Source organism: Mixophyes fleayi, chromosome 2 (assembly GCF_038048845.1).
Source record: "Mixophyes fleayi isolate aMixFle1 chromosome 2, aMixFle1.hap1, whole genome shotgun sequence".
NCBI lineage: Eukaryota > Metazoa > Chordata > Amphibia > Anura > Limnodynastidae > Mixophyes > Mixophyes fleayi.
Window position 1 is genome coordinate 37,850,845 of NC_134403.1, and position 27,572 is coordinate 37,878,416.

Here is a 27,572-nt window from a genome sequence, read left to right on the forward strand (position 1 = left end):
TGGTAAAAAAGCTTTGCCTTAAAAAATGAACACAATCCTGTGATGGTGTTAGCTTACCTTGTCAATGGAGTCCTATGGCCTCCATCGCACCGGAAAAGTGACTCTGTGTGCAGTGCCGGGGTCCCATCGCAATGCGCATGCGCGACCTTGCGATAGCGTTGTAGGCACTGGGGTCAGATCCGTTCACCGACACAGTTAGGCCGTCGTGAAGGAGGTTTTAGATAGTTTTGATGGTGGGGGAGTTTGCCAATGAGCCCTGATACATAGCGGTATGCGGTGTCACAAAATGAATATTACCACTTAGACCCCTAAAGTTGTTGTTACTTTTTTTTTTTTTAATTCTTTATTTTGGATGGTCAGTCCATGAAAAAAAAAACATGCACAATCTGAGGTAAAACATTTACATTGTGTACATAGAAGAACATTAATAATTTAGTAAAATAAAACGAAGGCGTTATTTGACAACTTGAGACTTAAATTGACCATATGTTCATTATTTTTGCTTTTGTTTAAGTATACAAACCTATAATACGGTAGAATGGGGGGAGGGGTGAAGGAGGGTTAGAAGGGAAAAAGGGGGGGGAGACCACAAACGCTGATGCAGGAGTGTGATCGAGAAGAAGATAAAAGGTAAATGTTAGAGGACAGGAGATGTCGGAACAGGAGCGGAGTCCTGATCGCCGCACATGGGTCAGAACGAAGTCTGTAAGGGCCAGAGGGGAACAAACGAATTGCCAAGGAGCCCGTTGTTACTTTTTAATGAAACTGAATAATGTTCCTTCGGCTGATGAAAGGAGGCCTACATGGGGTGAAAGGTGTGATTACCAAAAATGGTCCTGCCAATATTTTATCTGTAAGCTGCAAGGAACACCAATAACATAGGTTACTGCATATTTAGGACAAGATTTAATTTATTAACCCTCATTTGCCACTTTTATTCTGACCACCTCCCTTTCCGTCTAAGAACTCTATGACTCCAACCATCACTGCAATCCCTTTCTGTATACAACAAATGTCTACTAGTAATATAAATATAAAATAAGAAAAATGTGGTAAAATATTAAAAAAGGTTCAGTATGTTGTCCCTACATTTCTGCCATCCAGGGCCGGACTGGCCATCTGGCACTTCTGGCATTTGCCAGAAGGGTCGATGGCTGTGTGGGCCAGTCCGGTACCCTGCGCAGCGATCATGTGAGTATTTGTATACTCACATGATCACGGTGCCGCAGCCCCCCCGCCCTCACTCAAATTTTTTAATTTTTTTTTTATTAGCAAAGCAGTGGGCGGGCCGGCTCCGGCGCTACGATCATGTGAGTGTACAAATACTCACATGATCGTGGCGCCGGCGTCCACCCCTCCCCCCCTTTTGTTTGCACTGAATGTCGGGCGTGATGTCATCACGTCACGCCAATCATTCAGTGAGGAGCGGCGCCCGGAAAATAGAAGAAAAGAGAGAAGAGAGAAAAGAGAAGAAATACAGAGGTAGGTAAAATAGACCAGAAGCGAAGAGAGGCACTCGGGAATAAAAAAGGGGAGAAAAGCCACAGGGGAATAAAGGGAGAAAAGCCACAGGGGAATAAAGGGAAAAAAGCCACAGGGGAATACAGGGAGAAAAGCCACAGGGGAATAAAGGGAGAAAAGCCACAGGGGAATAAAGGGAGAAAAGCCACAGGGGAATACAGGGAGAAAAGCCACAGGGGAATACACGGAGAAAAGCCACAGGGGAATAAAGGGAGAAAATCCACAGGGAAATAAAGGGAGAAAAGCCACAGGGGAATACAGGGAGAAAAGCCACAGGGGAATACAGGGAGAAAAGCCACAGGGGAATACAGGGAGAAAAGCCACAAGGGAATACAGGGAGAAAAGCCACAGGTGAATAAAGGGAAAAAAGCCACAGGGCAATACAGGGAGAAAAGCCACAGGGGAATACAGGGAGAAAAGCCACAGGGGAATAAAGGGAGAAAAGCCACAGGGGAATAAAGGGAGAAAGGCCACAGGGGAATACAGGGAGAAAAGCCACAGGGGAAAACAGGGAGAAAAGCCACAGGGTAATACAGGGAGAAAAGCCACAGGGGAATAAAGGGAGAAAAGGCACAGGGGAATAAAGGGAGAAAAGCCACAGGGGAATAAAGGGAGAAAAGGCACAGGGGAATAAAGGGAGAAAAGCCACAGGGGGATAAAAGGAGAAAAGGCACAGGGGAATAAAGGGAGGAAAGGCACAAGGGAATGAAGAAAGGGGGGGTAAAAGAGACTGGGTGATAAAGAAAGGGGGGAAGAAAAAAGGCACAGGAGGATGAAGAGGGGCAAAAGCAGCATGGCAGAATGTGATGAAGGGGGTAAAAGTAGCATGGAGGGCGCAGTGCGATCATAAGGGGGCACAGTGTGGTGGTGATGAAGGGGCTGTTTGCAGGGAGGGAAATATGTTTATTTATTAAATGTGAATACTATTATTTTGATGTTGGGGCTGTAGTGAGGCCTAATTTTAAAACGTGGGTGCTATATTGATTTAACAGCGGTACTGCTTGGAGTTTTCTAAATTTCATGAACCCATTTTTTTTTCCAAATAGGGCCCCCAATATTCCAGGATTCAGACAAGCAGCAACTGAGCTAAAGACACCAGCAGCCACAAGTCAGGTAGGAGAGAGCAGGACAGTCTGTCAACTGTTCTGAATTTGGTGGGTGACTGTATTGCTTAGTCAGGATTTGGTCTGATTGCAAGGACAGTTGGGAGGTATGTCCTGTTTCACATTGTACTGCTTGGGAAGGCAGAACTGTGTGCACCTAACAGTAGTGCTCACAGTATTGCCTGTGTATTTGTTGAAAATGTGTCTAGTAACCATATTACATATAGGAGCCCCCCTGTCTCAAGTGCCTAGGGCCCCCCCCCGAGCCTTAATCCAGCTCTGGTTAGCAGGAGGAATCTGATAGTTGCTCCCAGTCCCCGGACAGGACACAGCCTGCAGAGCAAGCCGAGGATCTCTAAATCTCATGAGATTTATTAATCTTGTGACACTCAGAGCTTCCCTGCTCACTCTACAGAAAGTTCCCATCCTGATGGATGTCAGAAGCGTAGATAAGTACAGTGGACTAGGGTGTTGTAATGTGTTTCTGGGGTGGGGGGTGGCTGATGTGTGTGGGGAGGGCCTGATAAATGTAATGTTTTATTATAATGTATATATCAATGCCCATGTCGACCACGCCTCCAACATAATGTGGCCACGCCCTTTGCACCGCCGCCGCTGCGCAGCGTCACCAACAGAGGTGGGCCTGTATGCTTCAAATGCCAGGGCTGATTTTTAGTCCCAGTCCGGCCCTGCTGCCACCCTAAACCAGGGCCAATGTGGCTTTTTTCACGAATGTAGGTCTGTACATCTTGTCATGGCCTCATAGTAACCACCAGCGAATAAACATGTGTTTGGTCCTTTAACGGTAAAGTGATCGCTCAGTTTTATAGCTGTCATCAACAATCAGCACACTCATTTAAAAAAATTAACTGCTATCTTTTTATAACTGACATTAATAATGTTTTTTTTAAGATATTTGCACATACATAATTATGCTGAGATGTTATGATTTTCAAATTAAGTCAGTGATTAGGAGAATTAGATGACAGGGGCAGTCACTCAATGTAATTACTGGAGCAATTATTTGTTAAATAAACAGCATAATTGCAAATAAACTAAACTGATCTGCTATAAATATCAAATTCCCTTAATTCGGACAGGAACATAATGGGGTACATGTCAATTTGGATGTCATATTTTTTTTGAGGAAAACAAATATGCGCAGCACTACGCAGTCTTGCTGCAGGTCATCATCATCATCATCATCACCATTTATTTATATAGCGCCACTGATTCCACAGCGCTGTACAGAGAACTCATTCACATCAGTCCCTGCCCCATTGGAGCTTACAGTCTAAATTCCCTAACACACACACAGACAGAGACTAGGGTCAATTTTGATAGCATCCAATTAACCTACTAGTATGTTTTTGGAGTGTGGGAGGAAACCGGAGCACCCGGAGGAAACCCACGCAAACACGGGGAGAACATACAAACTCCACACAGATAAGGCCACGGTCGGGAATTGAACTCATGACCCCAGCGCTGTGAGGCAGAAGTGCTAACCACTTAGCCATCGTGCTGCCCCAGGTGCAGTAAGGGTTATCGTAAAAGGTTATATCTGCATATATGTGCATGCATGAGCTGTCTTTTGTATGCGCACGTGGTTCTACCAATGTCTACAACGCGTGTGTATTTGCTCAATATCTTCTGACAGTGTGATGTCATTTGTACTTTGTGAACAAAGTCAAACACTATTTACTTGAGGTCAGCTGAACGATACTGGACCAGAGCGGTAAGTGTTAGCTTAATACTTTGCATGCGTGAGAGAGTTTGCTGGCCCCAGCGTGCACCGTGGAACTGAAAGCTCAAGTCTGGGCTTCTGTTTCACTAATATATTTTAAAAAAAGTAAATAATAGATAAAATGAATAGAAAAAAAAAATTTGATTGTAAAATCCTTGCACAAAAATGCTTTATACAAATAACATGTATTGAGGTGATACATGTACCACAGTGATACTTGTTACAGAGGCTTCCCCATGCAATGGCACAGCGAAGTCATGGCCAGCAAGTCCGAACAGCTGCGAAGGTTATCGCTGGCAATATCCCTTTCCTGTGTTGGACGAAATAAAAAAAAAGCCTTTTTGACCATTATAAGCACCATTGTGACATATGTTACCACATTGGCTCAAGTGGTCTGGTGCTACCTGCTGCTTGTATTGATAACATAGTTCATGAAATGTAACAAAGTGATGGAGATAAAAAGATTTACCATGTATTCCAACAACAAAACAGTAACAATATTTGGTAAAATATACAAAATGATTAAGTTGGTAAAATATGCAAAATGATCAAAGCAAAATCATCCTTAAGGCTTTGTCTAGAAATATAAATGTAAAACCATTCAGAAGATAGTATCTGAGGGTTGGCGAGTAGATTAGTAGTCTTATTAAGAATACAGTAAGTATACTAATTGTATGCATGGACATTACAAATTAAATGTGTATATCAATTAGAGATGGTCACTGACACCCGTGTTTTGGTTTTGTATTCGGTTTTGGACCTGGATTACCTTGGTGGCTATCTATGCCCCCCCGTCCTCCACTTGTAGTTGAATATAAAAAAAAGCAGCCTGCACAGACTGTGGAACTAGAAATTCGAATATACAAAGAAATGGACAAAGGAAGTTTGGTATCTGTCTGCATCAGATCCCCTCTCCACTAGGAGTAAAATAGAAAACTATTCAGCCGTTATATAATCTAGAATATAAATAAAAATTGAGAAAGGCAATTTGGTATCTGTCTGCATCATAATCATCAACATCCTCATTAGCGCCCTCGTCACCTCCACAAATCTCCCCCTCATCCTCTTCTATTTCCAAAGTGGCATCCTCAATTTGTGTATCAGCAGCTACAGTCGGGCTGTTCAGGTACACATCAGCAGAACTGCTGAAAGGGCCCTTCTTTATGGGTACACTAACAGAATGCTCACGATTAGACATCCCACTGTTGGATGGACTCTCCACAGGGATTGGTGCCATTTGTGAATCAGAGCAAACATTATCCTCTAATGCCTTACTGTTATCTTGCAGCTCGGCTTTGACGCGTAACAGTAGTTGTGCACCAATTGTAGGCTCGGTAACTTTTTGGGATCCGCCACTATTTGCCAAAGGTGAAGGCCTCATTCTCTCTTTGCCACTGCGTGTGTAGAATGGCATGTTGGCAATTTTTTTTATCGGCACTTAACTTTTGCTCAGTAACACTTCTTTTTTTCGCTTCAACACAGTAAATTTTTTGGTTTTTTTTGTTTTTTGGACTGATTTCCAAACACTCTGTAGTTTGACATCGCCTTGCCCACATGACGTACTGGGAACACTAACAACAGGACTGGTGACAGAACCTGGTTGCTCATTCTGCTCATATGTGGACTGCTTTGAATCCATTCTCAGCCCAAAGCACTTGTAGTGCTAAAAAATATTTGGTAAGATACTGCTGACAGATAGTAATTTTGACAGCCAGAAAAATGTATGCACAATTAGGGAGGACACCCCAAAAGCACTGGGGAGTGCTAAAAATTAGTTGGTAGATACTGCTGACAGATAGTAATTTTGACAGCCAGAAATATTTATGCACAATTAGGGGGGACACCCCAAAAGCACTGGGGAGTGCTAAAAATTAGTTGGTAGATACTGCTGACAGATAGTAATTTTTACAGCCAGAAATATTTATGCACAATTATGGGGGACACCCCAAAAGCACTGGGGAGTGCCAAATATTGAAAAGAACAATAACCTCTATCCTCCTCTCTTCTCTAGTGATTTTTGTTACAACAATTGGAATAAGAATATTGGATTATCTGTCCCTGCTCTAATCAGCCTGTGACTACACCCTGCTCTCTCCCTCTGTCAAATTGCAATGGATTGCTGTGGAGGCGTGTATTTATAATCTTGAAGTATCGCGAGAACCGAGCCCCGAGATCGGACGACGTGACGATGACATTCGGCCTCGATTTGGATTCGGAGCGTGCGGGAGAGTACCGAGCTACTCAGCTCGGTACTCGGATACCCAAAGTTTGGGTGGGTTCGGTTCTCTGGGAACCGAGTCCGCCCATCTCTAATATCAATCATCTGTCTATATCTTGCAGATGCACCTACTGTCTTCATTTTGAATTTGAAACAGTGGGCAATGCTGAACTGCAACCTACACACTGGTTATTTTTATTTTTAAAGGTGCATTTGACTGAGATCTGAATTATTATTGAATGCAACTTTGCAGTTATTGAACGCAAACTTCAACTTCTGCTCGTCCGTGTGTACCCTGTTCATTAGCCAATCAGATCATCGACATTTTCACAGTGCAGCCAACCATATTATTGGAATGTTCACAGCACAGCCTATAGGATTATGGGAATTTTTAAAGTTGCAGAAGATGAGTGTGCTGATCTTGTGGGAGGGTGAGACCTATCCACTATGAATGTGATTGTGCAGTGTTATGCATACTTACCAACTTTTTACACTTTCCCTCCGGGGAAGATCCCAGGAGAGGTGTACCCATAACCTACACAATGTGTAAGTAACCATGTTGTACCTCATGCCTCATTGATGACAATAGACACAAGGGAACTGATCAGCTGCATCCTTACTCTCACAATGTCCGCCTCTATTATGTGCAGACAATGGGTACGCTTTAAGCATATTTCAGTTTCAACATTTTCAGGCAAAGACATTTTACAAAGATTAAATTGTTCTGTATTCTAATAATTTGCTCATTGATTTGACTCATCCATTGGCTTAAGTCATTAATGTTGTGAAAGCTTTCATTCAGTCAGTGGAACAGTGATCTGTGTAATATAACAAGCAAGCATGAAATGACACAGAAAATTGTAAACTTTCCAAGACAAAATCAAGTGTGTGGATTGTACTGTAGCCAAAAGTAATTGCCACATACACGACTGCATCTCCTTCTATATGCTCTGCTCAATATTAACTCTGAATATATAAAAGGAATTATTTATGCTGCAATTACAGGGTTAGTAGAAAAAAACAAGACTTTTTTTCCCGATAGCGCAGTTTGCCATCTTGTTCTGTTGTTTTTGCTATTATCTTTGTAGCTGACATCTGCAACTTTTCGGGTATTACAATATGTGCATCTATATTTGTGTCTCATGCACCCACTTTTGTAAGTGTGCCCACCTATCATCAGGGCCATCTTTTTCATTGGGCACGATGGGCAGCTGCCCAGGGGGCCCCACGGGCAAGGGAGCCCCATAGGCACGGCTTTTAATGAGAATAAATAATCCTGCATAAGAAAAAAACCTTCAAAAAAAACCTACAAGGGTAACTGAGCAAGTACATCTATCTATCTCTAACTCTATATATCTATATCTGTATCTGTATCTGTATACATCTATATATCTATATCTATATTTAGGGGCCCCGGTGCACTGCTTTGCCCGGGGGCCCATAATGTTGTTAAGATGGCCCTGCTTATCATAGCTCCCAACATTTGGGTAGCCGGCATCGGGATAGGGGGACGTGGCCCTGTAACGATGTGGGCAGTCTTTTCCCACCGTGGCTGCTTGTGTGTTTGGCCCAGCGGTTATTGAACCCACACGGTCATATTAGCAACATGTTTGTCTAGCCTGGTGCTGGTCTCTAATATAGCAGGGGGACCCCATGCCTCTTTGAACCCTAGCTTTGTGGAAACCAGCCCATGCTATGTAGCACTGGTTCAGGTTAAGGATATTAGGACCATCAACATCATCATCATCAACATTTATTTATATAGCGCCAGCAAATTCCGTAGCGCTTTACAATTTGTATTTTTTCCCTGGATGCATGTATATGTTAGACATAAGTTAATAATGATGACTGGCGTATCTTTTCTCCTGACTCATCTATGAGCTAGTTTTTAAGTAGAAGGTATCTTAAAAAAGGTGCAACACAAAATACTCACAAAAAGGCAAGTGTGCAGATGTACTTTTAGGGGTACATTGTTCGCATATTTTTGCATTCAACTCTAAATGAGACCCCGAGACTTAAATGCACAAAGAAGCAGTAGCAATAAAGGGACATGGCATGAATGACACTGGAGTGGTTCTGCATTGATGGAAAAATACCTATATTCTTCTTTATATCAACTGGCTAACTACACTCCAGCGGTGGGCCGGACAGTACTGAATGAGGCAGTGGGTCGTCTATGCACTACCTGTGCAGCAGCATCATTGGTCCTATGGGGCTCCTGTAACCTCTGGTTTTCCTGTAAGACCAACCTTGTGATGGTAACTGACGTGGCTGCATAGGCTGTAAAGAATACTACCCAGCCGGCTGGATGCCTGCATAAGGAGTAGCAGTCTACAGTAGGCAAAGCTCTTTTGTTTGAAATATAATTGAAACAGTACTACATTAAGTAACCAATCACAAGGCATAATCAAATGCAATATCCTGGCTTGAACCCAAGGCTAGTTGACCAAATAGCCATTTCAAGCCTCACTGAGCCACACTTACCATTACTAGTCACATATTAAACCCTTATACCCAAAAGTGTCCCAACATACTAAACCCAGCAGTGACCCCCACATTATATCAGAACTGTGACCCTACATAACATATAGTTCAATAAACGTGCTTTGACACCAAGCATGTACCAGCACAATGACTCTGGTCAGAGCCTAGTATACAATGCAGACTCCATACTCTGGTGGCTAGTATAATAGATAACCCATTGACTGGTAACTAGTGTATAATACAAAGTATTTTCCTTTGTGGCTAGTGTACAATATGGAGCTTACTCCCTTGTGACCATTGTATAATCCTAAGCTCATTGCCTGGTCACCAATGTGTAATGCAAGTGGAAAGTGTGTATCTGCTGCTGACTGTTATTGTGACACCAGTTCTAGCGGCAATGATCCTCTGCTATTATTGACCGATTGTAGCTCTGTTACATCTTGGAGCTTAGTGCAGGACATGAAGCTCTATCAGCCAATAATAGACCAGTCTGACAACATTCTGTTGCCTGTCCAACACTAAACACTGTTGTTAGAATTCGGTGGAGAAGAGGAAATGCAGATGCTCTTGGTCAATAATTGCAAAGACTGCGGTCAGCCAGAGAGCCAATTGGAGCACTCGGACAGCTTCTGTGTGGTTCACTAGAGTCTAAGTCAATATCAACAGTGATTTTGAGGGTGTGTGTTGCACTTCTAAACACAGAGGCAGCTTCAGCCTTGGCACCTCCCTTCCCTGCCTCGACCCAAGCCTACTAGAAGTTAATAATTTTGACTGTTTGAGCCAAAAACAAAGATTTGAGCCAATGATATGATGAAAATTAAACTTTTGAGCCAGTGACAAAAGATATCCTGTTGTACAAAAGATGGGAACTGTTTGCATCTCTCCTGAACAGAGAATAAACAGGCAAGTCCCAAATTTAGGAAGATGTGTCAAAGTGCCACACTAACCCTAAAGAGCTCAATAGATGGATACACTGACAGGCAGAGAGATCTACAGACAGAAATATCATTATATACATTTTGTTGTAAATCATGAATCTCAGTAATGCACAATGAATAGTATCTATGTTGTAGCCATTACCACAAACTATGATTAATAAAAGTAGGTATGAACGATAAACATCTCAAGAACTTTACCTTGTCTTTATTCTCAAGGCCAGTTGTATCTAGTGTATTCCGTATGACAAAGGGTGTTGACAGTCTCAACAGGACTTGTTCAAAAGTACAGATGATTTTCGGTGATACTATTTCAAAACTATCATGAAACTTCAATGTTTTGTGAACTTCACATTTTATCAGTTTCCTCAGTCCTTCTCCGAGCTGCAGAATCAGCATATTTGGGTCAAACATCAGGTGGAAGGGGAATGCTTGACAGAATGTGTTGATGCTTATCCTCAAGTCAGACGGAACTTGAGATGATCTTATTGGAGGTAATTTTGTGATGTTTGCATTATCATATGCCTTAATTTTAAAGATTAGAGATTTACAGTTACCCGGGTTTATAATTTCAGGAAACAATTTCTCAGTCACATTGTTTACTTGTTCCACTTCAATTTTTAATTGGTAGATCTTCTTCCCCACTGCCTTTATCATACCAAGCATAGCAAAACCTACAATGGGATGAAGATGGAAGCAACTGAGTATGAGGGTCCCATCAGCAAGCTCTTTGCATAGGAGAGAGGGGGATTCAAGGGTCACCTGTCTCCCAATTGAAGTCCTAATATGCTCCAACAACGCATCAAAGCCATTGAAGAAGTCATTGAGTGTTCCACCAACAGCTCGTAGAACCCTTTCATTCTCCTCAAAGCAGATGCTGAAAAACTCCTCACCAAATCTTTCTTGTAATTCTTCAAACTTCACACCTGAAACATTAGAGATACAAACAGACATAAATAATCACTATGTACTTTTACCTGTTTAGAGGCCTATTTTGCCCTTTTTATAAACAGTTAACATACTGTTCATGGATTAATTCTGTTATACCTGTCTTCATTTTCACTGAAAAAGCATATTTACCTTAATGAAAAACAGGTGTAATGTTGATGCATATTAGTGTGAAATAACAATTACTGAAAACTATTGTCAAAAAAGTACGCTTTCTAAGACCAGTTTTACCTAATTCATTTTAATGGAATTTGCATTAATTCAGTTTAACAGTTTTTTTTAATTTCCTGTGAAATTTCACTTTGCTTATGACTTTCACTTTGTTTATGATTTTCACGTATTCATGACTTTCATGGCTTTTACAATGGATATTTCTACTAAGAGGTTTGTATGTTGAGCAGGAAATACCTCCCAAAATTCCCATGAGTCGAGCCAGAGGTAATGCCTGTCGGGACGATGGGACAGTCCACTCAAATTGGGACTGTCCCTCTTACACCGGTACAGTTTGGAGGTATGCTGCATGGAATGTGCATAGTGCAGGTAATGGGATGTAGAGCTCTATTTTCAAAATACTATGTTTGTTATGGATGAAAATTAATAATATAGCTTTTGATGGAGACCATGTATTAGAAAAATGATTGCAGTACAATATGAATGCCATAGTAAATAAAACAGGGTTCATGTATAGTTGGACATATGTTTGAAAGGACAGGTGAGAGTACAGTAAGTGCATGTTCCTGTTATTACAACTGAGCTAAACTTGACTGCAGATTCATCTGCCAGGAGCAGTATATCTTGTGGGTGTTGGAGGACAAGTGCAAAGAGACACATGGGTAAAGATGTCAATCATCAGCCCTATCTAGCCTCTTCTGATTGGCTGATTGCGGATTGACCCCTCCAGCTCATTGTACTTTATGAATTAAATGAATTGACAGTCGTCTATTTGCATTACTTAACTGAAATTTCCATTTTGAATGCAGTAAGCTAGAAGATTCCCATTTGATTTCTAAAGGGGAAAATAACAGATGTTTGTATTTAATTTAATTTAATTTCACTTAATTGAATTTGATATGTATATTTGTTTGTATTTAATTACACTTTATGTACAACGTTTGCATTTATTAACAATGTCAAGACAAAATTCTCTGTTGGGTAGATGACACTTCATTACAAAATTATCTGTACCAAGAGGGTAATGCGACTTTTGCATTTACCAAAAATGCTATTAAGTCTCATCTGTCACTTTCATGAGGTAAACCTGGCACCTCCGCTAATGTTGTAGAGCTGGACACACAAGCATAGATGCCTACTCTCACGGAATGACTTTGAGGAGAGCAGGACAACCTCCCGCATCCTACCCACTTTCTTTGTGAAGTGGGCAGGACTTAGTGGCGTGATTCACAGAGAATCACATAATCCTTCTACGCCCCCTGTTGTAGTAGGCCAAAAGTGGAGTAGTTTAGCAGAGGAGGCGGGGCCTAATGATGCGGGTTGCTTTGACCACGCCCCCAAGACACGGCAGCGAAATCAGCCCTCTCGGAGGTCTCAGAGGTTGGTAAGTATGATCATAAGTTGCACATACATACGTTTCTTCATGGGAGCATCTTTTACTGCAAACATTTAAAGCACAAATGCGTCCAACTCTACATAAATGCGTCCAACTCTACATGAGCCCCTGTGTGTTTGTTTTTCAGAATTAGGACAACCCTGGTGTTTATCTACAAACAAAACAAAAAGTATGGTCGCACACAAAATTAGGACCAATCATCTATAGTGGGTACTAAATGCAACCTCACGCAATAGACGGGGTGCACTCTAATTTTTACTTGGTCATAGTCAGAGAAAAAGGAAAAGAGTAAATAGAGGCACTCTGGTCCCTAAGAGAATAGTATCAATTAAAACTAAAATTTATTGAATTCTTATTAAAACATCAAATAAAGCTGCGAAATATTGATAAAAGTGTAAGTTGTATATGTGGTGTATTTAAAATACAAACACCCGACAATGGCAGATATTGGATATCATAAAGGCCAATTGAATTGCATTGAATGTATCTAGGAACATATCACACTTCAATTAAAGCTTCCGCAGTCAATTCCTAACATCAAAATAGTATCCAACCTCATATGGGTCTGTCTATGGCCTATTGAGAATTTATCTGTAGCCTATAGGTCAATTCCTATGCAGTCCAGCTATGAGAAAGGGGAAATGAACTATTGCCCCTAAAATCGTGTGATTATCTGTGTGTAACCATATAATTCAAAAAGTGGGAGTATAAAGGAATTAGAGAGAAATTCATGCCACCATAGTGTATCAATTATCGTAGGTAACACTTATGAGCATTGTCTATAGATGTTTGCATAAAACATTTATTATGTTGACTCTTTCCTTACTATATTGTCCTTTTGTTCTGGAGTATGGTGTGCCAAGCTAAACAGCGAGAAACACACGTGGCTTGCAAACACTCGGGAGGTAGATGGATCGTGCACTTGCACATATATATTATGAGGAGATACTACAAGGTAATCTGGCACCTATTATGTGTATCCCCACTCTAACACCTAACCGAGTGGTGCGATAGCGTGGACCCCACTTAATTCACACATAATATCATAGCTATAATATTATTCACTACATCCTGATTATGCGCATATTATGAGGATAAATAAAATACCTCTAGCGCTTGTTTTAGGATGTACGGGACTGTTAACCACGGCATACAGCGCCGGGACCAGACACCACTGTCGGGTGCTCGTGACGTCACAAATGACGTCACTAAGCCTCGACGAACGTTTCGCACTTTGCTTTTTCACAGAGGTAACCCGAGAAACAATCTCGGGAAGCTAATATATAAAAACCGTCCAATCCCCTGGCGAGAAAATGATTGACGGGGAGAGTAGCAAATCATATCATAGATCATGCTAGCATCCAGCACAAAGTGTCAAAATTTGCAGTATTGATCACGGAGATATGTTCAGAACAGTAAAATCCACATTGTCAAAGTATGTAATTCGCACTTATTGTTATAGTAATAAAAGATATATGTCATACAGTCACTATCCAGACTCAAATACTCCATACGAGATGCATTCCTTTGGCCCATTGTTAGAAGGGTAATCATTCAAAAGAAATTACATCAAAGGATACATTATTATTCCAATTGTTTAGATAGTCGCCATATACAGTATTGGCGGAAATTGTACAGTATAGGGATTATTGAATGATAACCAGAGTTATCATATTTTCATAGTAAATATCCAGACTCTAATGCTCCATAGGAGATGCATTGTATTGGCCTATTGTTAGAAGGGTAATCATTCTAAAGAAATTGAATTAAAGGATACATTATTATTCCAATTGCTTAAAAAATCACCATGCACGGTATTAACAAAAATTATGCAGTATTGGAATTTTTAGATGATAACCTGGGTTGTCGTACTCTCATGATGCCAAAATTTATATTATCCTTTCAAAGCTATGTAATAATGTTCTAGACAATATATATAGTAAATTTCACTTCATAAAAAGCTAGCATAGCTGTTATATTCATTGAGCCCCTTTGGGGACAATGAGTCAAGCAAAAAAATCCATTTGCATTCACGTTGTAATAGACATTTGTCAACATCTCCCCCTCTAATGCCAAGATTAATTCTTTCTATACCATAGCATTTCAAACCACCCGTGTTACAATTGTGTTTAAGGAGAAAGTGTCTAGCAACTGGGGATAATTGTTTCAGGTGTTCTTTGTCCCTCTGAGCATTTCTGATTGATCCTATGTGTTCTAAAATCCTCAGTTTAAGTTTGCGCTTGGTTTTGCCCACATAGATTTTAGCGCACGGGCATCTAAAACCATAGACAACTCCAGTAGTACTGCAATTTATGTACTCATTAATGACATGTGTAGTTCCATATCTATCCGTGACCTGTAGTGTCTTTTCCATATGGTCACATGCCCTACATGATCCACATTGATAGGATGGTGTCCTTTGATTTCTTTTCTATAAAGTGGCTCTGAACCAATTTGTTCTTAAGATTTGCAGCACGTATCCAACTAAAAAGTGCCCTATCCCCTAGAGCACTTTTTAAATCCTCATCCAACAAGAGGATAGACCAATTCCTCTGGATGATGGTCTGGATTTGTCTCCATTCATCACAGAGGTCCCCTATGAACCTGATGGGATTCTGAGTAGTTGGTGCTCTAGAGGAGTAGATCAGAGCATTTCTGTCCCTTCCTCTAACATCATTCGCAGCCCTTTTAATCGATCTTTTGCTATACCCCCTTTCTATCAATCTGAGTGTGAGCTCCTTGGCTCGAGTTTCGTAATCTACAGGGTTGGAATAATTTAGTTTTAATCTCAGGAACTCACCTCTGGGAATGTTCCGAATGACAGGGGGGTAGTGGAAACTGCTATGATGGAGGACATTATTGGTAGCTGTAGCCTTTCTAAAAAGGTCCGTTTCAATGTGGCCATCAGATTTCTTTCGAATAGTTTTGTCAAGAAAGTCTACTTTTTCCTGACTCATATTGAGGGTGAGTCTCAAATCGTTTGGATTATCATTTTAAAACATTAATAAATTGATGGAATAATTCTTTACTACCCTTCCAAAAGACCAAAATGTTGTCTATGTATCTGACCCACAATAAAATTAGGTCAGTATACATACACATATCATCATCAAAGACGACGTCCTGTTCCCATTTGCCAAGATAGAGATTGGCAAATGTGGGGGCACATGTCGCCCCCATAGCCGTGCCCCGAATTTGTAGGTAAAAACGGTTAGAGAAGACAAAAAAATTCTTCTTTAAGATGAAGTCTAAGAGTTCCACCAAAAAGGCACTGAACTCCTTCAGTGTCCCTCTGTCCCCCTCCTTCAGCGTCTCTCTGTCCCCCTCCTTCAGTGTCTCTCTGTCCCCCTCCTTCAGCGTCTCTCTGCCCTCCTCCGTCAATGTCTCTCTGCCCTCCTCCTTCAGTGTCTCTCTGTCCCCCTCCTTCAGCGTCTCTCTGTCCCCCTCCTTCAGCGTCTCTCTGTCCCCTTCAGCCTCTCTCTGTCCCCCATCAGCCTCTCTCTGTCCCCCATCAGCCTCTCTCTGTCCCTCTTCAGTGTCTCGCTGTCCCCTTCAGTGTCTCTCTGTCCCCTTCAGTGTCTCTCTGTCCCCTTTAGCCTCTCTCTGCCCCCTTCAGCCTCTCTGTGTCCCCCATCAGCCTCTCTGTGTCCCACTTCAGTGTCTCTCTGTCCCCTTCAGTGTCTCTCTGTCCCCTTCAGTGTCTCTCTGTCCCCTTCAGCCATTCTGTGTCTCCGTTCAGTGTCTCTCTGTCCCCTTCAGCCTCTCTGTGTCTCCCTTCAGTGTCTCTCTGTCCCCTTCAGTGTCTCTCAGTGCCCCCCTTCAGCGTCTCTCTGTCCCCTTCAGCCTGTCTGTGGCCCCCTTCAGTGCCTCTCTGTCTCCTTCAGCATGTATATGTCTCCCTTCAGTGTCTCTTTCTGTCCCCTTCAGCCTCTCTCTGTCCCCCATCAGCCTCTCTCTGTCCCCCATCAGCCTCTCTCTGTCCCTCTTCAGTGTCTCTCTGTCCCCTTCAGTGTCTCTCTCTGTCCCCTTCAGTGTCTCTCTGTCCCCTTCAGCCTCTCTGTGTGTCCCTTCAGTGTCTCTCTTTCCCCTTCAGTGTCTCTCAGTGCCCCCCTTCAGCTTCTCTGTCCCCTTCAGCCTCTCTGTGTCCCCCTTCAGTGTCTCTCTGTCTCCCTTCAGTGTCTCTCTGTCTCCCTTTCAGCGTCTCTGTCCCTTTCAGCGTCTCTGTCCCCTTCAGCCTCTCTGTGTCAACCCTTCAGTGCCTCTCTGTCCCCTTCAGCCTGTCTGTGTCTCCCTTCAGCATCTCTCTGTCCCCCTTCAGCCTCTCTGTGTCCCCTTCAGCCTCTCTCTGTCCCCTTCAGCCTCTCTCTGTCCCCTTTAGCCTGTCTGTGTCTCCCTTCAGCATCTCTCTGTCCCCCTTCAGCCTCTCTCTGTCCCCTTCAGCCTCTCTCTGTCCCCTTCACCTTCCCTGTGTCCCCTTCAGCCTCTCTGTGTCTCCCTTCAGTGTCTCTCTGTCTTCTTCAGCCTCTCTGTGTCCCCCTTCAGTGTCTCTCTGTGCCCCTTCAGCCTGTCTGTGTCCCCTTCAGCATCTCTCTCTGTCCCCTTCAGCCTCTCTGTGTCCCCCTTCAGTGTCTCTCTGTGCCCCTTCAGCGTCTCTCTGTCCCCTTCAGCGTCTCTCTCTGTCCCCTTCAGTGTCTCTTACTGCCCCCTTTCACTCTCCTTTACTTACCTTGTTCCCTGACATCTTCTCTGCTGCAGCTCCTCACTGAGGCTGCCGGACATCATGACGTCATGCCCGGCAGTCAGGGGGGAGGAGGATCCGGCGCTGGATGATGGGTAAGTTTTTTTTTGTTTGTATTTTTTCTTTCTTTTTTTTTCTAGGGAGATCGCGGCACCCCTGTGACAGCGCCGCGGCACCCCAGGGAGCCGCGGCGCACAGTTTGGGAACCGCCGATCTATGATATGATTTGCTACTCTCCCCGTCAATCATTTTCTCGCCAGGGGATTGGACGGTTTTTATATATTAGCTTCCCGAGACTGTTTCTCGGGTTACCTCTGTGAAAAAGCAAAGTTTGAAACGTACGTCGAGGCTTAGTGACGTCATTTGTGACGTCACGAGCACCCTACAGTGGTGTCTGGTCCCGGCACTGTATGCCGTGGTTAACAGTCCTGTACATCCTAAAACAAGCGCTAGAGGTATTTTATTTATCCTCATAATATGCGCATAATCAGGATGTAGTGAATAATATTATAGCTATGATATTATGTGTGAATTAAGTGGGGTCCACGCTATCGCACCACTCGGTTAGGTGTTAGAGTGGGGATACACATAATAGGTGCCAGATTACCTTGTAGTATCTCCTCATAATACATATGTGCAAGTGCACGATCCATCTACCTCCCGAGTGTTTGCAAGCCACGTGTGTTTCTCGCTGTTTAGCTTGGCACACCATACTCCAGAACAAAGGGACAATATAGTAAGGAAAGAGTCAACATATTCCCACTTTTTGAATTATATGGTTACACACAGATAATCACACGATTTTAGGGGCAATAGTTCATTTCCCCTTTCTCATAGCTGGACTGCATAGGAATTGACCTATAGGCTACAGATAAATTCTCAATAGGCCATAGACAGACCCATATGAGGTTGGATACTATTTTGATGGTAGGAATTGACTGCGGAAGCTTTAATTGAAGTGTGATATGTTCCTAGATACATTCAATGCAATTCAATTGGCCTTTATGCTATCCAATATCTGCCACTGTCGGGTGTTTGTATTTTAAATACACCTCATATACAACTTACACTTTTATCAATATTTCGCAGCTTTATTTGATGTTTTAATAAGAATTCAATAAAATTCAGTTTTGATTGATACTATTCTCTTAGGGACCGGAGTGCCTCTATTTACTCTTTTCCTTTTTCTCTGTTTAGCTACAAATAATTACTATCTAAAGGGATATTATTAAATAATATTAACTCTAAAGGGAGAAATGCTCATTTTGTCTCTAATGTGGAAAGCAGTCTGACAGCATTTCATGTTAGTAGCAGACAAACATTATTTATTATTATAGATTATAAATATTAAATATATTCTACATTAAAATATTGCACAGCTTCCTCTTCAAGAGCAAGTAAAGCTAGTGTTTTACATTAATATACATCAAAGATTGTGTATAACTGATCAGAATAATATAAATGAAATGACTTATGTTTATATGCTTCATTAAATATGTCCATCAAGGTTGCCATGTTTGTGGAAGGTTCTTTTCTAAGTTAATAGGCAAACAGCCAGGATCATTTGCAAAGTGCAACACCACTCTGTAGGGAAAAGCAAATACTGGAGCAACTGGGCGCCTCAGTTTGTGCCAGTGCACCTATAGTTCTTCTATGTTTCAGATGGGTAGAAGCTGGGCAAAGTGAAGATAAAATTCAAAAGCATGGGGAATGTGGTCACACACAGCTACAGGACTGTTGCTCTATAGGTGATGATTCAATACCATTTCCCAAAAATTGGCAGGGTGCACTCTTATATGTTAACAATCATAAACTAAACAAAAAGAAAAAGAACAAAAAAGGCACTCCAGTCCCCAATATTCAATTAGTAAGAAATAGTAAATAATGTAACAATTATATAAAACTTGACATTTATTTAATCTTAATAAAAAGCAGCGAAATATAAAAATGTATTGTGTGTGTTGTGTGTTAAAATAATCAGTACCCAAGCAGCGGCATGGAGTATATTCTATAATAACAGTACATAAGGAAACAGAAAATACCAATGCTATATAGATTGGCTAGTGTGTCTCTATAATGAGTTCTTATATGCCACAGGAAATCTTGAATAGAAGGGATTTGAACAATCAATTCTTTAATTCATAAGTGGACAATAATACAGGGGTTTCCTATTTGAGAAATAATTATTCTAAGCGGAGGGTTCATCATTATATGGACCACAATAAAGGAGTTACCTATTATGAAAAATAATTGTTCTAAGCAAAAAGGTTCATCAAATCCTCCTTTATTTAGGTCTGTACATGATGTATATCCACAGTGTAACGTACAATAATACTGAGTCCCATGTGGGACAATAGTTCATAGTGCATTATTTGTATTTGCACCATAAAGGATCAAATATATCCTATTGAATCCCATCATATCCAAACGGGAGATGGCAGGTTCAAAAATTAGCCAGATATACACTGGCATCCATAGAAATGAGATTTATTGATTACACATATCAAATGTAAATTATCCTCCATTCATATAGAACAAGCGCCACATATAAGTGGATATAAACAAATCTCTCCACTAATTTCTAATGTATAGTGGATATTCAAAAATAGGAGAATTGATCAATATCCCTCCATTCCATCAACGATCATATATGTGTGATGGAGAAAAAGATCAGATACCTTCAGCACGTATCTGTTGTCATATATTAAGACGGAACCCCCGTATTAAACGTTCATAAGTAATCCCCATAGTATAAACCATAATATGCACATGGAAATAATAATAATCAGATACCTTCAGCACATATCTGATATCACATTTACTGCGGGACTCCCAAGTAAAGATACCCCAACAATGTATGGAGTAGGTGCACAGATGTATCTCATTTTGTGAAATGGTGATGAGATTTCATTTTGTGGAGCGAGATTAATAAGATAAATAGGTGGGTATGGAACATTTTTAGTTGCATGACCATTTCCACTTAAAACAATGACAGATTTGCACCAGCTTAGAACTGGTGATCTTTGAGTCATATTCGGTACATTTAAGAGTGGGAGGGCTCATAGTGTGATGTGACTTTATTGATGGGTAGAGGGGCATGGGTTATTAATTTAATGATGTGGTAAGAGCACGGACTATTAATGTAATGGGGGAGTAGGGACTATTAACTTATTGGCCAGGACTATTTATAAAACAGTGAGATGAATGTGGTGATGGGGGTTATTTAATAAGAGGGTCATTGTGGTGCCTATTTAAGATGCGGTAATGAAACTATTACTTGCTAGGGAGGCCTAGGGTGTTTAAATTATTGTGGACTGAGTTAGGTGACATAAGGGCTTTTTACTAAATGTGAATGCTGTTAATTTAATGTTGGGACTGGTTGGGGGGGGAATAGTCCTATATATTAAATGTAAGTGATATTCATTTAATTTTGGTAAGGAGGCCTAATTATTAAATGTCGGTGCCATTGATTTAATGGCAGTGCTGATTGGGGTGAGGCCTAGATTATTCACTAGTCGCTACGAGTTCCAGGAGGCGAATAGTACTTATTCTAAAAGGGGTCCAACATTCCAGGATACAGCCAAGCAACAACTGAGCTTAAGACACCAACAGCAGCACCAGGTAGTCAGAGCTGCAAGGACAGGTAGATGAGAGCATCCCTGTTTGTTAACTGCCCCGATTCTGGTGGGTCAGTCTTGATTTTAGGGGAGTGTCCCACCGAGTCAGGACTTTGCCCTGAACATGCTGATTATACTGAGGCTTTGTCCCACTAAGACAGAGGGACTGCAATGCTGCAATTTCCCCCCACTTTTTTTTAGGAGGGGCAGACAGTTTATTTTTTAATATACATTAAAATGCCAGTGTTCATTCTTAAGTTGATAATGAAGTTTATCGTATCTAGTATGCAGCTGTATTATGATACTCTTAAATATTTATGTGGCTGCATTCTAACACACTATGCTGAGTTGCACGTATCTTACGTGCAACCCAACATAACCATGTATGACATAAGGTTCTGGGCAGTCCTTTATGTGTATATTGGGGCTGCAATTTTGCATTGAGCTCTACTTAAGCCCCATAGTGTCTTTCATGTGTGAGTACTAGCACTGGAGAAGTCCTAGCAGGAATGGAATGGAAGAAGATTAGCTCAGAAAATATAATATGGTTTATCTGAAAACTATGGGGCTATTGTTAGACCCCTTTACATATATTGTACCAGTATTAAAGATGCTAGTAAAAATCCATGAAATTAACACCATCTGATTTCTTGATCTAAATGACATTAGACATTGTCCTAAAGATGTCAATATCATTTTTACTGTTTGAATCAGAGTGAGGAGATAACGCCTAAATTAAGAAGAATTATACAATTATACTTCATATGGAATAAGCTAATTTGTTCTTGTTTTTCATATATTCAGCTATTATGCAATATATATGTATAAGACAAGAAGACACAATAAATTAATGGCGCTAAAGCTAACACCTTAGAGTTCTCAAAAACCTCTATAGTTCCTTCAAGTGTTTAAAAGCAATCTGTAACATCTGACGCTCTCCCTGAAAAATCTGAAAAATATAAAGAAAAAATCAGAAAGGTGTCTTCTAGTGTAGTAATTTTGACTCTCCAATCTGTGGATAACTGTAAAAATAAAGTGCAACAATGGCCTGCGCTAATGGGAAAATGAATAGTGGCTTATCTAAGCATACGCTGCAAACTCCTCAAAGCCTCCTTCTTGGTTCCAAATGTATACTTTTAAATAGAGATGGGTGGGCTCGGTTCCCCGAGATCTGAACCCACCCGAACTTCGCCTATCCGCCCTCTCCCGCCCGTTCGGTATCGAAATCGAGGCAAAACGTCATTGTGACGTATCTGTATTTCTGAGCTCGGTTCTCGCGAGATTTGAAAAGCATAAATACCAGACTCCACAGCAATCCATCGCCATTTGACAGAGGGAGAGAGCAGGGTTAGGTCACAGGCTGTATTAGAGCAGGGACAAAGCAATAATTGTACACCTTATTCTTTGTATTATTCTTGTCCCATATTCCCCAGTGTTTTACACTAATTTTTCAGGCTGTCAAAAAAACTCATATTTGTCAGCAGTAACAATACAATATTTTTCACTAAAAGTGCTTTGGGGTGTCTCATATTCCCCAGTGTGAAACACTAATTTTTCTGGCTGTCAAAAGTCATATTTGTCAGCAGTATCTATCTAATACAATATTTTGCACTACAAGGGCTTTGGAGTGTCCCATATTCCCCAGTGTGAAACACTAATTTTTCTGGCTGTCAAAAGTCATATTTGCCAGCAGTATTTCTAAAAAATTTTGCACTACATGTGCTTTGGGCTCATTAAAATGGATTCAAAGCAGTCCACATATGAGCAGAATCAGCAAGCAGGTGCTGGCACTAGTCCTGATGGTAGTGTTCCCAGTTTCATCTGGTAAAGCCTATGTAAAAGTACATAGTCTTTTTAAATCAGGGGAAAAAACACACACCCAAAAAATTTACCGTGTTGAAGCAAAAGAGAAGTGTAACTGAGGAAAAGTTAACTGCCGATAAAAAAAAAATTGCCAACATGCCATTCTACACACGCAGTGGCAAAGAAAGAATGAGGGCTTTGCCTTTCTCTATTAGTGGCAGATCAAAAAATGTTACTGAGCCTTCTTCTTGTACGGTCACTCGTGACCAAGCAAGACCAAGTAATTTGGAGTCTAAAAGTGGTGCACTATTATCTGTTACGCGTGAAAGCCGAGCTGCTAGAAAACAGAAAGGCATTAGAGGATAATGTATGCTCTGAATCAGAAATGACACCAATCCCTGTGGAGAGTCCATCAACCAGTAGTATGTCTAATCGTGAGCATTCTGTTAGTGTACCCATAAAGAAGGGCCCTTTCAGCAGTTCTGCTGATGTGAGCCTGAGCAGCCCGAGTGTAGCCGGTGATACACAAATTGAGGATGCCACTTTGGAATTAGAAGAGGATTAGGGGAAGATTTGTGTAGGCGACGAGGGCACTAATGATGATGTTGATGAGGATGATGCAGACAGATACCAAATTGCCTTTCTCAATTTCTATTTATATTCTAGATTCTATAACGGCTGATTAGTTTTCTATTTTACTCTTAGTGGAGAGGGTGTCTGATGCAGACAGATACCAAACTACCTTTGTTCATTTATTTTAATATTCTAATTCTACAGTCAATGCAGGCTGCTTTTTTTCTATTTAACTACAAGTGGAGGGGGGTCATAGACAGCCACCAAACTACCTTGGTCCATTTATTTGTTATATTGTTGTCTATGCAGGCTGCTCTTTTTCTATTTAACTGCAAGTGGAGGGGGGGGGGGGCTATAGAGACTGACACCCAACTGCCTTTGGCCATTTCTTTTTAACGTACAGTCAATGCAGGCTGATTTTTTCCTATTTAACTACAAGTGGAGGTTGCAATATACACCCAAAGACGATGGCTACATTGCCAATAGTCAAAGATGGAGGAGGAAGACAACCAGGTTTGTCTGTATAATTTGCAGGCAAGTGTTAGAATTAAGGACGGCCTACCAGGGATTAAACTTTTTTTTCATAATTTATTAGCTTTAGAATTCTCTCACTTATCCAATAAACTGGTGGAGCACTAAATTAGGTTATTTTAGACAAAAAAAAATTGTATTTTTTTCAAAAATAGCAAAACAAAACCAAACAAAACCAAAACCAAAACCAAAATACGCAAGGGCGGTTTGGCAAAACCAAAACCAAAACACGACAGTAATCCAGATCCAAAACCAAAACCAAAACACAGGGGTCAGTGAGCATCTCTACTTTTAAATATCATCAAACAAAGATGGACAGATAGTGTAGTATAGTTGGAACATAGTTTTAATAAGTAAAACATAAGCGTTGCACATAAAGTTCACAATAAGACAGCATATTTGGTTAAATGTCCCTTTAACTATCAGCACTTACATGTGAGTGACAGGTCCATATGAGCACTATGATGAGAGTTGTACAAGTGGAACGTCACTACCACCCATCAGTGTAGGCGTAGTTAGAGACTATACCAATAGTATAATGTCCACTCAAAAATGTAAAACATACATTCTAACACGGCGCATACTTTTCCACCACCAATCCTGATAATGGGTAGTGAACATACCAGCCTCCATTCCAACATTAGCTTACATGCTTTATAACGCATAATCAATATGTTATTCATTCTCCCGAATGATTAAACTGTTTATAGACAGGACAAAGATACTAGTAATTATTCAAAAGGCCCTGTGTATAATGCTATTAAGCCGTAAACAGACATATCAAAAAAATATATAAAATAATAATAACAAGTGCTTCATAGAATTCATAGGTTCATAAGTATAATACATCAACATGATAATAATTATAGAAACCTATAACAGATTCTGAGAATAAATGAACAAATATAAAAGCATTATACTTCCTACACAATCTTGTCTTGGGCATACATAAAATCTCATAGCCTCATTACAATATTGTAACAAATACATAAAAGGTCAAAATCTGTTATATAAAACAATGGTAGAAAAATATAGCAGAAAATAAAAACAAGCGCTAAAAAAAATTATAAACAAGGAATGATTCCCATTACAAGAAAGGGCAATTTCATAACTTTTATTTAGACCCTGGGGTGACAAAGTGCTTGGCTGTTGTATCCAACACATTTCAACTTGGGACAATAACTTAACAACATCACCACCTTGTTCAGAAAGTGTCACATGTTCAACTGCCTTCACTGCCAGATGTTTGTTATCAGAATTGTGATGACTAATAAAATGTCTTGAAAGAGCATGGTTGTCTATTTTATTCTTAAAGTTCCATACACTTGAACAATCTCTTGGTTTTGCAGGTGTGTTGCAACATGTATACTACATGAGTAGTAGATTAACAAATCTCCAAATTTCCTAAAGTTGTTATGATTAAAAAAATGTTTGTTTGCACCACTAATGAATTTGCAGATGTTACCAATTCCACATATGTAGGACCCAACTACAGTCTGCCCAGTATTCTAACATTTTGAATCCTGGAGGATGCTCTTTAAATTATCAGCCTTTTTCAAAACTCTGGTTTATTCAATTAGTATGAGGTCTAATTTCAAAATTACCCAATGTATTCTTTATATACTTCTAATGGCTATTGTATTATAAAGGGTACCATCTTCCTGATTTATAACTTTATATATCAGGAGGACCTTTCAGTAATTTTTGTCTTTCTGATAGTGTCTTTAATGACTTTTTCCCCGATCCACAAAACTCTGGACATACAAAGAAAGTTGTTCCTCAAACATCTCATCAGTACTGCCATTTGTCTTAACTTGACAGAGCTATGGGAATGTAATGTCAGCCTTCCATCTCTCCAAATGTCCACTCTTAAAGTGTACATAACTATTGTTGGCTTAATGTAACTACATGTGACAACCTTCTTCTCTTTGCCCTCTAAAATGCAGTTTAGTAACTCTATCTTATCTTTCTTAAAACTAGATGTAAGTTTCAAGTTAAAATCATTATCGCTTATAAAATTCATAAAATCATAAAGCTGTTTCATTATCCCAAATCATAACAATATCATCTATGTGTCTTTTGAATAACTTCACGTTTTCAATGCAAGGTTTATTATAACACATGTATTTCATCTCTCATTCCCCTATAAACAAATTAGCAAAGATGAGGGCAAATGCAGTCCTCATTGATGTACCACAAGGTTTAAATAAAAGGATTCCCAAAAAGTTAACTAATTATTAGTTAATATAAAATCTATTAATTCAGATACAGAACTCATAAAATACTCGCTAATATCTAGATTCATACTTAAAAAAATGTTTTGATGTTAAATACAAAAAAGACAAAAGCATTATAGGAGTGATCCTTTATTGGCAAACCAAAAATAATTATTATTATATTTGCTAGATTTCAGAGCACAGAGACCTCTTCATCAGGAAACGTTACAAATGAATGACTAAGAAACAGGCACAACATTTAGGAGCTACACATCCTAAAAATTCTTTAAAAGCTTCAATACCCATCTAATGTTCTATGGATGTACAGAGCCACTATACATCTCTGGTCACCAATGTATAACTCCAGCATCACTTAAAATCCTTTAGTATATTCAAAACAGATATGGTATGCTTTACGTATGATGGGAGTTCCCTCACATATCAAAGATCCCATACTCTGAAAATGAAAAGGTTAATGAACCTAATCCAGCTGCTATGGGATATCCTGGGCAGTTTATCAATGACTTATGCATTTTGGTAGATAGTAGAATATTGGACTTTTGAGATGTGTCCGCATCAGATATTGAAACTCCTCTTTTTCTAAAAATCCCTCTCTTTTACCTCATTTTAGCACCAATTGTAGTTGTATTACAAACTCTTACGATTGATCTTCACTCAAAGCCTTGTAAGAGAACTCATCTCCTAAAAGTCTCATGGCCTCACCACATGTGAGAATTGTAACATTTGCAAAGTTGCTAGCAGTATGTACAAACATTTTTTTTTAATTAAAGCAAATCTAGAACATTTGGAATTAAGAGTTTTGAAGCTGCACAGCTTCTTATACAGTACACATGTAGGAATGCACCTGTGGCTTGAATACATACCCAAAACCAAGAGATTGCTCAAGTCAAGAGTACAGGAGCATATACACAACATTAATAATAAAATAGACAACTATGTTGTTTCAAGACATTTTATTAGCCATCACAATTCCGATCCCAAAAATTTGTCAGTGAAGGAAATTGAACATGTGACAGACGTTCCAAACAAGGTGGGGATGTTGACAAGTTTTTGTTCCAAAGTACAATGTATTGGATATTATAGCCAGGAACTTTATCCCCACAGGGTCTATGTGAGGATTATGAAATTTCTGCCTTCTTGTAATTATCATACTTTTTATAGGTTTATTATATTTGTAATATATTTAAATACATTTAGTTATTTGTTAGTGTACTGTAATAAGGCTATGAGGATTGTAGGAAGTATACTGCTTTTTATATGTTTATTTTCATGGTCTGTTATAGATTTTTATAATTATTATTATGTTGATGTATTATACTTATGTACCTTTGAACTCTATGAAGCACTTATTATTACTTATTATATATTTTATTCTGTCTGTTTACGACCTGATAGCATTATACATTGGGCCTACTGAATAATTACTAGTATTTTTGCCCTGCCCCTAAATGGCTAATTGGACAGAAATCACTTGGGAGACTGAATAACATATTATGTACCAATGGTGACTATCACCAGATGTTCTTACTATTGTAAATATTTAAGCTAATGTT

General features: G+C 40.1%; 1 protein-coding gene across 1 annotated transcript in view; it reads right to left on the minus strand.

Annotated features, from left to right (window-relative positions):
• Positions 1–27,572, minus strand: part of GUCY1A2 (guanylate cyclase 1 soluble subunit alpha 2) — a 162,888-nt gene that overhangs the window by 94,369 nt on the left and 40,947 nt on the right. Inside the window, exon 4 of the mRNA XM_075198820.1 lies at positions 10,207–10,931. Coding sequence (XP_075054921.1) covers positions 10,207–10,931 — 725 coding nt within the window. The remainder of the gene's footprint in view (positions 1–10,206; positions 10,932–27,572) is intronic.